At 47.3% G+C, this 12233-nt stretch overlaps 1 protein-coding gene across 2 annotated transcripts in view; it reads right to left on the bottom strand.

Moving 5' to 3' along the window:
- Positions 1–12233, bottom strand: part of CDC27 (cell division cycle 27) — a 1618725-nt gene that overhangs the window by 1511475 nt on the left and 95017 nt on the right. For both annotated transcript variants that reach the window (XM_069634092.1, XM_069634093.1), the window contains exon 2: positions 10032–10107. In XM_069634092.1, the coding sequence (XP_069490193.1) occupies positions 10032–10107 (76 nt within the window). The remainder of the gene's footprint in view (positions 1–10031; positions 10108–12233) is intronic.

Genomic DNA, 12233 nt, shown 5'->3' with positions numbered 1-12233 from the left:
TTTATAATACTGGCAGTTTCCCCCGTGGTATCCCTTTATATCTACTGAGGGGAAATATGCACGATTTCTTGGGGTTTACTGTTATACCAGACAGCACCGCATATCGCTCCATCACCTCCAGAATATTGGGGTATCTCAAATATAGCAGCATATCATCCGCATACATCGATATTAGATGCTGCCCTCCCTTCGTGCTGATTCCCCCACTTCTCCATGTGGCTGCCTCAAGTATATCACATGGGGTTCCAGTGCTAAAATAAACAGCATTGGGGACCATGGGCATCCTTGTCTAGTACCTCTACTAAATTGCTATTGTTCTGAGATGGTCGCTCCAGTCCTGACTCATGACAGTGGTTTACTGTACAGCAGCTGGACCCACTACAAGTATGTGGGCCCAACCCCATACGCCTTCAAGGCCGCCATCAACCAAGGCCATTTAACTGAGTCGAAGGCTTTCACGGCATCAAATGAAATTATTGCAACCTCCTGGGAGTCCCTTTCCGTCTGTTCTAGAACAATGGAGCCTTCCAAGATAGACGGATATGCTTCTGCGCGAAACATACCCAGTCTGGTCTGAGTTTATTGATAACCGGTCTCAACCTATTTGCCAGCACCGCCATGAGTATCTTACTGTCTTAAGCATGGATAGTGGTCTGTAGGACCCACAGTCGATGCTTGGTTTATTAGGTTTAAGACGCAGGGTGATTGCCTCCCTTAGTGACTCCGGCAGCGTCCCTTTATCCAACGCCTCATTTAACATTGCTAATAACGGGGAACTCCGCCTGTTATGACCGGCTCTTGGTCATAGGGTTCACTCCAAGGGACACTCAGGATACACAGGCCAGGTACGCATAGTGGTTACTTTATTAGCTTCTTAGGTTACAGCAGTGGTATTCAAACTGTGGGTCGCGACCCCCTAGGGGTCCGCGGGTGCATCCCAGGGGGGCCCTGAGAGCTCAGCATGAAAAAAGATTTTTTTTTTTTTTTTTTTTTTAGATTGGAAGAAATGGGCAGGGGTGGCCCACATGGGCGGGCTGAAGCATGAAACTGTCTCAGGCAACAATGAAAAAGTGGCCCACAGTTGTAAATGGATATTCATTCCTTTAGTCACAGACTGGGCCTCATTACTACTATGGCGGACCAGTAACAACGGTGCTGGTAAGCTACCGGCACTGTTGCTACCGTTCCGCCATAGTAAGAGTTGTGCTCGTGGGTGCTTGACAGCCCCCGCCAGGTCTGACCTCAGCTCGTCGGATGCACCGGCACCGTTATTAACGGTGCCGGTGCATCCGAGCTCCCCCTTCCCATTTGAGCCATATGGGGCTCAAATGGGAATGGGGATCTACCGGCACCTTCGAAAGGGCAATTATCATGTCCGCCTAACTCGGCATGACCTAGTAATTGCCCATTCGCGGGTGCCAGACCCGGATGCAACTCCAGTGGCAGCCGTGCCGGTTTTACCGGCACAGCTACCGCCAGAGTAGTTATGAAGCCCACTGTTTCAATAGTACCCAAAGGGGTGCTTTGTGTTAAAATGTAAGTAAATTGTGATATATTCAGCAACAATGGTCAACATTACTAACTGCATAGTGGCCCCTCACCCATTATGGAGGAGCTAAGGAGCCAGCCCAGTGAAACAGTGAGCACTCCCTCAGCTGCTTTATCCAGCTAATGGAGTGCTCCTGGGCTGGCTGAACTGTCAAAGGGAAACACTGTTTCCCTTTGACAGTTCAGTTTAGTTCCCCAGCCGCACATGCTCACTGAGCCATGCAAGTGCTGGGGCGTTTTGCTTCGCCAGCATTGCATAGCTCATTGGAAATGCTGGCTGGGGCACTGCATGTCTGTATGTCCGAGGGGGAGCTCCTGCGCCTCCTCGCACATACGGACAGAGCAGCTGGAGCAGCACCCACACACAGGCAAATGCAGAAGGTACGTTTATGTTCATTGTTTTTATTTAACCATGTGTATGGATGCGTTATGAGTGAGTGTATGGTGATGGATGCTCATGTGAATGATAGAGTGATTGCTGTATGAATGTGCAGCGCCTTGCATATACACATAATCATGTTCATTGTGTTAGGACCAGTGGGGCCCAGGGGACAGGGATGGTATCTTTTTACCGGACATCTATCATTCAAAACCCTCTGCCTTGTCCACAAGGCTTTCTGGGGCCTCGGTCCAAAATACCTTCAGCTATTCCTCCGCAAATACCTCCCCTCTCGAGCTCTTCACTCCTCTACCTCCAACTCCCTCAGGGTCAGTCGTTTATCAAAGAAACGAGCTGGGGGTAGATCTCCGTCTTCGGCTGGGGCCTCCCTCTGGAACAGCGCCCTGCCACTCTAAAACTTGAGGAGAACCATCTTTCTTCCTGCACTTATCAGACCTACCCTGTCTGCTGCCTTAAACGTAGCACTTGCAAATTGCTGGCTGCACTACCACTGTTTGTTGCCTTTATTATTTATTTATTGTTATTTATCTGTGTCTCCTCTGCTTCGCACTTTCCACTTCTCCCCCCTTCCATGCACTTTTCCCCTCACACTTGCGCGTTCTCAATGTCACTGGGCCTAGTAAGATGGCTGTTTTATTCTCCTCTGTTCCCCTCCCTTGCCTTGTCACGCTCTGAAACACTTGTGTACGAGCGCGATAGAAATAAAATATCAATGCCTGCCCCCTGGACTCCCAGCAACAATTGCAAACTGTTTGGCTATTTACCCATTTTTTGTTAAAAGCATGCTCTACAATGCAACATTTTAACCTATTATTTAAAAAATAATTCACAGGGGGGAAACCCCCCCGAACCTCCCCTTAATGCCCCTCCACTTAAAAAAGATTCACCAGCCGCCACTGGCCCTCAGACTGTGTTGGGAACGGGATGGGGGAACCGAGGGACTATGGTGGGAGCACAATGGGCGGGAACCATGGGATAGTGATGGGAGCAGAGTGGGGAAAGCCCTGGGTGTGTGATGGGGTGGGGAGAGACCAGCGACTGGGTAGGAGTGGGATGAGGGAGCCCAGCGACTTTGATGGGAGCAGGTGACGGCGCGCAATATATACTGTCCATTTGGCATTTCTGGGGGGTCCCGACCTGCCCAAATTTTGCTCAGGGGGGCCCTGGCCAAAAAAGTTTGAAGACCACTGGGTTACAGGATCAGATGTCAACAAGTCATTAGGAGATCAAGAGGAAAGGGACAAGAGCCCACTGGCTCCACCACCCAGGCTCACATCTTGTAACTCCCTCGGTTAGAATCAATTCAACTCTAAACATTCTAACCTCACACTCACAGCCTACATACATTCTAATGATGTCATCGATCCTGGCACAGCATACATGCAAGCACAGGAGCCAACCCTAACACCTCCTTTCCTACAACAAAACAAACATACGTCAAACTCACCAGAAGGAAGCCAACCCTAACATCTCCTCCTGTTGCATAAAGGCAAACCCACTACCACACTCTGCACATGACTTCCTCGCTCCGACCATGTTCCACTTACACCGGGAAATTGAACCAGCAGGCTTAACTAACATCCTACGACAGACCCAGCCGCCACACCTAACGCTCCTAACCAATCAAGAACACCACAATTCTCCTTCCGTTCCCACCTGCCACGGGGAACCTCGAACTGCCACTTTCGAGCACTAACCGCCCACCTTGGCAACTACAACAAACGCTACCAAAACCAATCAATCAAACACAAAACTCCTTCCGTTTCTCCCTGCCACAAAGAAACCTCGAGCTGCCACTTCCGAGCACTAACTCCCAAAACCTGGAAAAACCAGGTACTGTCGTAACAACACGAGACACTTACTAACAACCCAACAATCTACCCGGGTCAACAGAGAACTACACTTACAACTCATGCCACTGTTAGACCCATTCAGAAATTCAAGTGAACACAGCCACACCAGATCATCACTCACCCACTCAATCATACCATAATTAAAGGCAACTAGCTGTCACTAACACAAACACAACAGAACCCAGCTGCAAATGTTGGCCTGACACTTGAGCCCTTCTGAACAATTCAAAACACCCCCATAGTGACCACAGCCGAAGATGAAACATTGCCAAGGTTCTGAGATTGAGCAAGGAGAATTCAATGGCAATCCCAGAAACCACCTAAAAATTCACAAGGAAAAAACACAAGATACAATATCACTTGCATCTTAAGAATTTCAAACGAAATCCCTGAACCTTACCTACTCCATAAGGTCACCAAAAACAACATCTAAGCTTTACATAGCTTCAGGCACTAGTGCTGTGCTAGATGCCTCTGGGCTCCGCAGAACCACAACCCAAAACAACATAAAAGCTTCTCAAAGCTTCATGTGAACTCTACAGAGCCAGAAATCACCAGTACATAAAAGCTTCACACAGCTTCAGGCACTAGTCCCCTGCTAGATGCCTCTGGGCTTCGCAAGACCACAACCCAAAATAACGTAAAAGCTACACTAAGATTCAAGTGAACTCCGCAGAGCCACAATTTACCACAACATGAAAGCTTTGCAAAGCTTCCGATACTAGTCTGCTACTAGGTACCTCTGAACTCCTCAGAGTTCCTTGACCAGTCCTTGGTCATGCACTACATCTAAAAGCTCTTACACATCCCGCAGGGTCCCTTGACCAACCACTGGTCATGCACCAAACACTGAAACTCAAAACAAGAACCACGACACTGAAACAATCAACCCATACAAAGAATGTAAAGCTGCTAGTCAGCGCTGCAGTTGCTCCTAGCAGAAATCTTGGGAAACACATCAATACGCACAAATGACACATCACACCTGCAATACCTCAAAATGAATATTCTAAGCATTGTCAACAATAAATCAAACACTTTGTAAATTGCAGTTTACACTTCCTAACAGTCCATGTTGCAATTTTGCCAGACGCAAAACTAAACACCAGTAAATCCTGAAAAAGAAATTGGTTAGACAACATGTTGTGCATCATCAAATTACACATACTCTTCAAAAACACCAAAAGTCTCAAATGACATCATTCATCCCGTGTATCCAACATGTATCAAACAACATCACTGTAAATGTAACCTTGTAATACCATTTTATTGTGGCCTTCCTAAAGACTGTTGCATCATTGCAACATAACCTTCCTGCAAATCTTCAAAAGGTTATGCTACTGGTTTTTAAATCAAGGCATTAACACTCCATCACACCCTTGCATCACACTATGGTCATAGCTGACACATGCTGCATACAACTACACATCCATCCAATCACACGCTGCTTCACTACGAGTAGTACCCAATCTCTAACGTTCCAAATATAGAACACGGGAATAACATATTTGCAAACACATAATAACAAAAGTTAGGCTTCTCCATCACCATCACCATTCGTCACACGGCTACAAGACATCCCATCAGCATGCCCACTTTACTCCTTCCGCAACTCGGCAGCTATTACACTTTCCCAAACATTAGACAAAAACATTGCATTGATTTCTCCATCCACAGCGCGAAAATGTTTCCTGTGATCAATGACGGTGATGATACAAGCTGCAGCGCTGTGCTTTCCTCACGTAAAATAAAATGTCATGACCTTCCACTCCTCCATGGATAAATGTACCTGTCATGCGCACCATCACAATGATGCTCCAAAAGGCAGGAACACAGGTCACACACTTGAGGAAATCAGCCTTGTGAAATGGTTATTTGTATTTACTAATTTTTGGCACGATGACAACAGATCACGTTCCACTCGGTATCGAATTTGACTCCTCTGTACACGTCATAACGTTAAGCACGTCCTGCAGGGTGCTTTACTTTAATGCGGACATTCCTCTCCGATGACGCTTGGCGCCACTGAGCGAACACTGAAGGGCTAAGCCTAAGGAACGCTGAAACCTTAACACTCCACTCCTTCGCCATCTCCCAGTGTTCCCCGGATACGTCATCAGTCATGATGCAGAGCCGGAGCCTGGCTGAGCTCCACTCCCCCAACAGTCACAACTGGCACAGAATGCTCCATTTACATCAGCACGCCTGTCCAGCAAGATGCAAGGCACAGCAGCAACACCCTTTAAAGTCAGCAAGGCAGTGCTATAACACATTTTAACACCAAATCCAGGAAACCAACACCATGGTACAATAATCACTTGAGAGTGCAGCAAACTTAAGGCACAGGCAAGATACTCCTCCCCTGCCACTGGCAGAACGAACACACTCTTGGGAAGGCTTTTTAGCTTAGCTCTGAGCCCCCTCATGTGCCAGGGTGACTACTGGAAGAACAGGCTGTCTGGCAATTCTTCCCAGGGCCTTTCTTCCTGATTCCCAGGCGGTCCCTTCATCCCAAGTCCTTGTGGGCCTTTCCTGTCAGCCGCTCCTGATCCCGCCTGGCACTAGCAGGAAACTCACGTCCCAGCGAACCCTTGGGACAAGCTTCCTTATTCAGCCCTGGTTGGCTGCCTCAAACAGCCCTGGGTGGTGGGCGCTAAACAATCTATGGGGGGGCAGTGGGCTCTCCCTCTCTCAACAGTCACTTTTATCCTCTTGCCTGCACCCCCCACAGCAGAGTCCTATTCTTTTCTCTCACATGACATCACACAGGTACCTGCTTCCTTTTGCTTCACTTGATGTCCACTCCAAGGTCCTCCTTCACCATACCTTGGACCATCCTCGTCGCCAATTGTTATGACCGGCTCTTGGTCATAGGGTTCACTCCAAGGGACACTCAGGATACACAGGCCAGGTACGCATAGTGGTTACTTTATTAGCTTCTTAGGTTACAGGATCAGATGTCAACAAGTCATTAGGAGATAGAGGAAAGGGACAAGAGCCCACTGGCTCCACCACCCAGGCTCACATCTTGTAACTCCCTCGGTTAGAATCAATTCAACTCTAAACATTCTAACCTCACACTCACAGCCTACATTCTAATGATGTCATCGATCCTGGCACAGCATACATGCAAGCACAGGAGCCAACCCTAACACCGCCCTATACATTTTATAGAACTTGCTGGGAGTCCATCCACCCCTGGGACTTTACTAGTAGGTAGGAGCTTGATCACTGCTTCTAATCCTAGCGTAATTGGGACCTCTAGGTTCCCTTTCCGCTGCCTCCAGTTAGGGAAGGTCAATATCGATCAATGTGTCCATCACATCAATCTCCTCTCCCTGAGTAACATCTGTATGCAGTTGCTGGTAGTACTCTAAAAAGCCTTTGTTCACACCTCCCTGGGTATCTAGTATCCGTCCATCCCTCCCCCGCACCGCTATAATCGTTTGTCTGGGGGTCTCATTCTTGTACAACCAGGCTAACAATCTGCCCGGTTGATCTCTCTGCGTGCTGTTTTGTTATCTTTTTAGCTCCCTTAGGGGACTGGCAGTTTCCTTTTTCTCTCTAATGATCCTAGTTCGATTCCATTTCCCTCTCTTGTAGGGGTCTGGCACCCCTTAGATTTTTCTCCTCTCGTATACTTTGAATGCAGAATTCCCAACTATAATTCACCCTTTCCCAGTTTCATGGTGGAGGTTTATCTTCTTGCCACCAGAAGACTATTCCCCAAGTGACTTTCCTCTAATATGCTCCTTTTTACCTTCAGGATATGGGTTGCTTTTTCCCCAAGGTATGAAGTTTCCAACTTTTCTTCCCACCCAGTTTGTATTATTTCTTTCTATTTCATTGATCGTTCCGGTTTCTTATTTTATTTCCAATTCCCTTCACACAAAGACTGGGGCAAGTTTTGTTTGCTTTACATAGAGTACTTCTTGCCCTTCTGGTATTGCCATTGTGTATTACCTTAATGTAATCTGTAGGGGGGTGGTGGTGGGGGCAACAGTGCCGGTAGCTGGTGGCCATCCGATTCTCTTTCGTCTGCTTTGTAGCTCTGCGGTTTACTTTCTGCAGCGTCTTTTTTTCTGGGCCACGCTCTCGTCTTCTAAATGTCACTGGTGCCACAACTCGGATCAGGAGCAATTTCCTCCAGCCGGTGGTGGTGTTGGCGTTGTTGTACAGGCAGACTGGCCACTACGACTGCTTCGTGCTCACGCCACCACAGAACTCTTCCACCGGACATGGATTTACTTTCCTCCGGCACACTGGTCTCCCAGCGATTCTTGCTCTGCGTCCAAGCTGCTCTGGTTTACGCAGGCTCCTCGTTTTTCGACAGTACCACGTTCTTACATACAGGGGGCTTCCCCTGGTTCTCAGCGTTTGACTTGAAGCCCTCTATCGCTGGATCTCTGGCATATCATCCCTTATCAGCCTCCTCTGCACAGTCGATTGGAGAGTCAGATCTACAGTGATGTCCTCAGCTTCTTATTACCGATGGTATTGGTTGACTTAATCTTCGTGAAACTGACACTCTGGTGTATTATACAAGTCCAGATAAACCATCACATGGAGGGCCTCAGTTCCTCACGGTAAATGGAGTCCTTGTCCCCAGAGAGGGCATCTCTACAGGTGAGGTCCCCACTTACCTCGACCCCTAGTGAGGGTGTTTGGGAACAGGCTCACCGTCCTAGCTTCATAGGGAGGGTGTTGGGTGGGATGGTGTTACTCCACTTTGTCCATTTGGGGAGAAGTGAAGAACTCTATTGATTTATACCCTTCTTTACTGAGAGGGAATCTGCTTAAGAAAACATTACCTTGTTCTTGACCTTCCAGATGTTTGACCAAAAAACAACGTCCGTAGATCCAAGAACCACTTTTGGTCTTGGGCATGGGCGTTAGTTGAGGTTTTATCAGTCCATTTCCCTATGAAAAATCCTACATGTCTTACAGCGGATTGTGCTACATGGCATTCGAGGGTTAGCTGTGGGACAAGCTTTTTGAAAGGTGCTAGTGATCTCATATTGAGGTTCTCCCACACCATCCATGCAAAGACAACGACTGGCAGTTGGCCTGGGAGCATGGGCACGAGAGTTGTGGCATAGGGGCGTTGTTGCACATACGCCCCAGTACTAACTTTGCTTTGTGCAAATCTATGATGCTCAGCAACATGCTCAGACTGTCCCAGAAGGACAGAATGTTCCACAAGCATGGAGGGAAGGCAAGTGGGTATAGGTACAATTAACAATTTAGTGGTTAGGGGCCATACCACAGTCTTAACTACGGTCATCTCAAGTTAATGTCTTGAGCAAAGCAATGGAAGATGATCAGGTGTAAGGGAAATTAAGTTGCCAGTATTTCCAGCAACAGGTTCTAAGGCAATTCACATGTCACCACAGTGCCGGTGGTGTCATATCATCATTGATGTTCCGGTTCATAACCAAAACTTTGCCCCGTCAGAGAATTAACCTTATAGCCAGTGATCAAACATTAGGGGAAACGTCCAGACTGCCACCATGAAAATAGAACATACATGACCTAGTTGGGGCAAGAGTCCCCATTCAGTTTATAAAGAACGCAAAAGTTTGGAGTAGGAGCATTTGGCAGACGCTAAAAGACTAGACCAAACGCGCATGCTGAGAGAAACACACAGGTGGCTGGGGGCTTTCGCAATGCATATGGGACGACTAAGTAGAATAGAAGTATGCAAGGTTCAGACAGGCACGCAGAACAAATGCTGGAAAATAGAGTACGTCTTGGAATCACAAATCAATAACAATTATTGCCCATATTCCAAAAATCATACTTGGTCGAGGGAAAACTTTTTCTTTTTAAAAACCCTCAACTCCCGATGCAAATTGTAGGTTATTCCATGTAAAACATGCGTTGCCTCAATATAAAGCAGTGCTGTAGGATCTGTAAGGAGTTCAAGATTACAGATTTTAAAGGGTCAACACTGGCTTCTACTTCTGCCAAATACTAAATTTATGAATGGCTAACTGTTGTAGGATGTATTCCAAACATTCTCTAAACAAGACATTTAAAAAAAGTTATGATTAGTAGTGAAAATGACCAAAAGTAAAAGGACCTCATCGAGTTGTGCTTTAAATGGGTCATTGGTCTCCAGCAAATTGGCATACATTTCTTCAAAAGAACAATGGTTTGGACTGTCTAGACTCAGTTTTACAGGCTTATATAAAAGTAGAGTAACAGATGGCTAAAGTATTGCTACCTACCTTCAGCATATAGTCGCTCTGCCAGAAATACTGCATCTCGGAAGGCATAGTGGTTAAGTGCATTCCATACAGCCGCCTGTAAAGAAGGACAGAGGTATAAGTCAAGAGGAGTATGGAACAGAAAAGGATCAGTCATTAGATGCTGATGTGATTCACAAGGGTTTATGTTTTATTGAATACAAGGACCAATTATCCTCTCTGATCTACCAACTCACATTGGTCCTTAAAGGAGTCTTTGGGAGAGTGGTCTAGTGTTGAGATAGTGTATCAATTAGGCATCCAAACAACACCGAAGTCCATCAGCTAGAAGGAGGTTAATATGATAAACTGTTGCTGACTGTCAAACTTACAATAAGGGCGGGATTACAGGAAAGGTTACCAGTAAACCAAGTGGCATGGTAAATTGCTTAAAACATAGGCAATGCGAAGGGTATTTGGTTTCTTTATGGCAGCTGCAATAAACAAATCATAATCTTAATGAACTTGCACTAACTTAAAGCAGAAGACAGAACCCAAATTTTTTTTTTTATTCGTTTTCAGGAAAAAAAAAAAAAAAAAAAAAAAAAGGAAAATCAGCAGGCATATGTGAACACAAAACGTAACATTAACACATCAATTATAGAACTAAACCCTCCCTCCCTAAAACCCCCCCGCGGTACAGCACCTAAAACGCCTCATCCCATTCCCCTCTCCCCCCTGAACCTTGCTTAACAGCACAAGTCCAATAGTTTGAGTCTCTGCGGACACCATTGTGCTCTAAAGTCTCCTCTTAGGAATTCCAGAGTCTCTCCCCAGTCCGCGTAGAAAGACCCCAGTTTGTTTTCCGCCGCATAGGAGGCCCACTCCAGCAAGACTATATCCCAGAGCTTTCTGAGCCACTCCTGTTCAGTCGGGACCACGGGCCCCTTCCACTTTTGTGCGATGAGGGACAAGGCCGCCAAGATGAATATCACTGATGCTTTGCTGCAGCCGCGTCTTGCCTCATCCGCCCCCACCCCGTCCCCTAGCCCGCTCCTCCCCAGCAATATCTCTCGCGGGTTTCGGAGGGCTCCTCCTCCCAAAGTCTGAGCTGACGCCTTCATAAGATCGTCCCAGAATGGCTGAATAACGGGGCAATCCCACCAAATGTGTGAGGCCGTGCCATCCTCCCCACACCCTCTCCAGCATTCCCCCGAAACGGCAGGGTTCATAGCATGAAGACGGGCAGGAGTATAATGCCATCCCACCAAGCATTTGTACCACACCTCCCGAACCTGAATGTCCTTTGGGAGAGATTATGGGCGCTGATCCCTAAGCTTACAATCAGCTTGCTCCATGCGTACCCCCTGCAACCTTTTCCCAATTTGCCATGTATGCCCAGTTGGTACCCGGTTTACCTCTCTCGAGTTGTTTGTAAAGATCGGAGATCAGCCCCTTTGTGCCCTCATGGGTTGTTAGGAATCTTTCAAAGTGGGTTAGATCTCTAGTCACCGCTTGCCTTATAGTCGGAGACATAACCCAGTGCCTAATTTGAAAATACTGATGTCACTCACTTTCCCCCAAACCAAATTTTTTACATTCCACAAATGTTTTCACCCTCTTCTCAATAAACATGTCCCTCAGGGTCCTACACTCCCCCCCCCTCCCAAGCCAAGAAAGCTCCCCTCTCCATCCCAGGAGTAAAGTCCCCGTTTCAAAAGATAGGGGTAAATGGCGAGGGAAAAGTTGTAATCCCCCAACTTAACACCGACCGATCCCAGGATTCAGCTACACTTTTCGTGATGTCGCTCAGATAAATATGGGCGGGTCGTAACCGTCGCGGGAGCCAGAGGACCTCCTCCCCCCCCCCCCCCCCCAAGTGGTGCCCAGCCACCGCCCTGTCCATCCTCACCCAATGTTTCCTGTACTCATTCGAGAACCATTCTCTAAGTATTCTGAGCTGAGCCGCATCGTGATAGCGACGGAAGTCGGGGAAGGCCAAGCCTCCTCTATCTCTAGAGGCAGTGAGCAGCTGCCTAGACACACAAGATCCCTCCCCCCCCCCCCCCCAGACAAAGTCTCTGACCATTCTCATGACTTCTAAAAAAAACTACAAGGCATACAAAATGCAGCAGCCAGACTCCTCCTCAAGGTACCAAGAAGAGAACACATCACACCTACGCTAAAAATACTACACTGGCTACTAAAACAGCGAATAAAGTTCAAGTCCATCTGCATCACGCA

This window comes from Ambystoma mexicanum, chromosome 13 (assembly GCF_040938575.1).
Source record: "Ambystoma mexicanum isolate Mex_15411 chromosome 13, UKY_AmexF1_1, whole genome shotgun sequence".
NCBI classification, from domain to species: domain Eukaryota; kingdom Metazoa; phylum Chordata; class Amphibia; order Caudata; family Ambystomatidae; genus Ambystoma; species Ambystoma mexicanum.
Note: the sequence above shows the minus strand (reverse complement) of the source record. Positions and strands in the feature narration are given on the sequence as shown.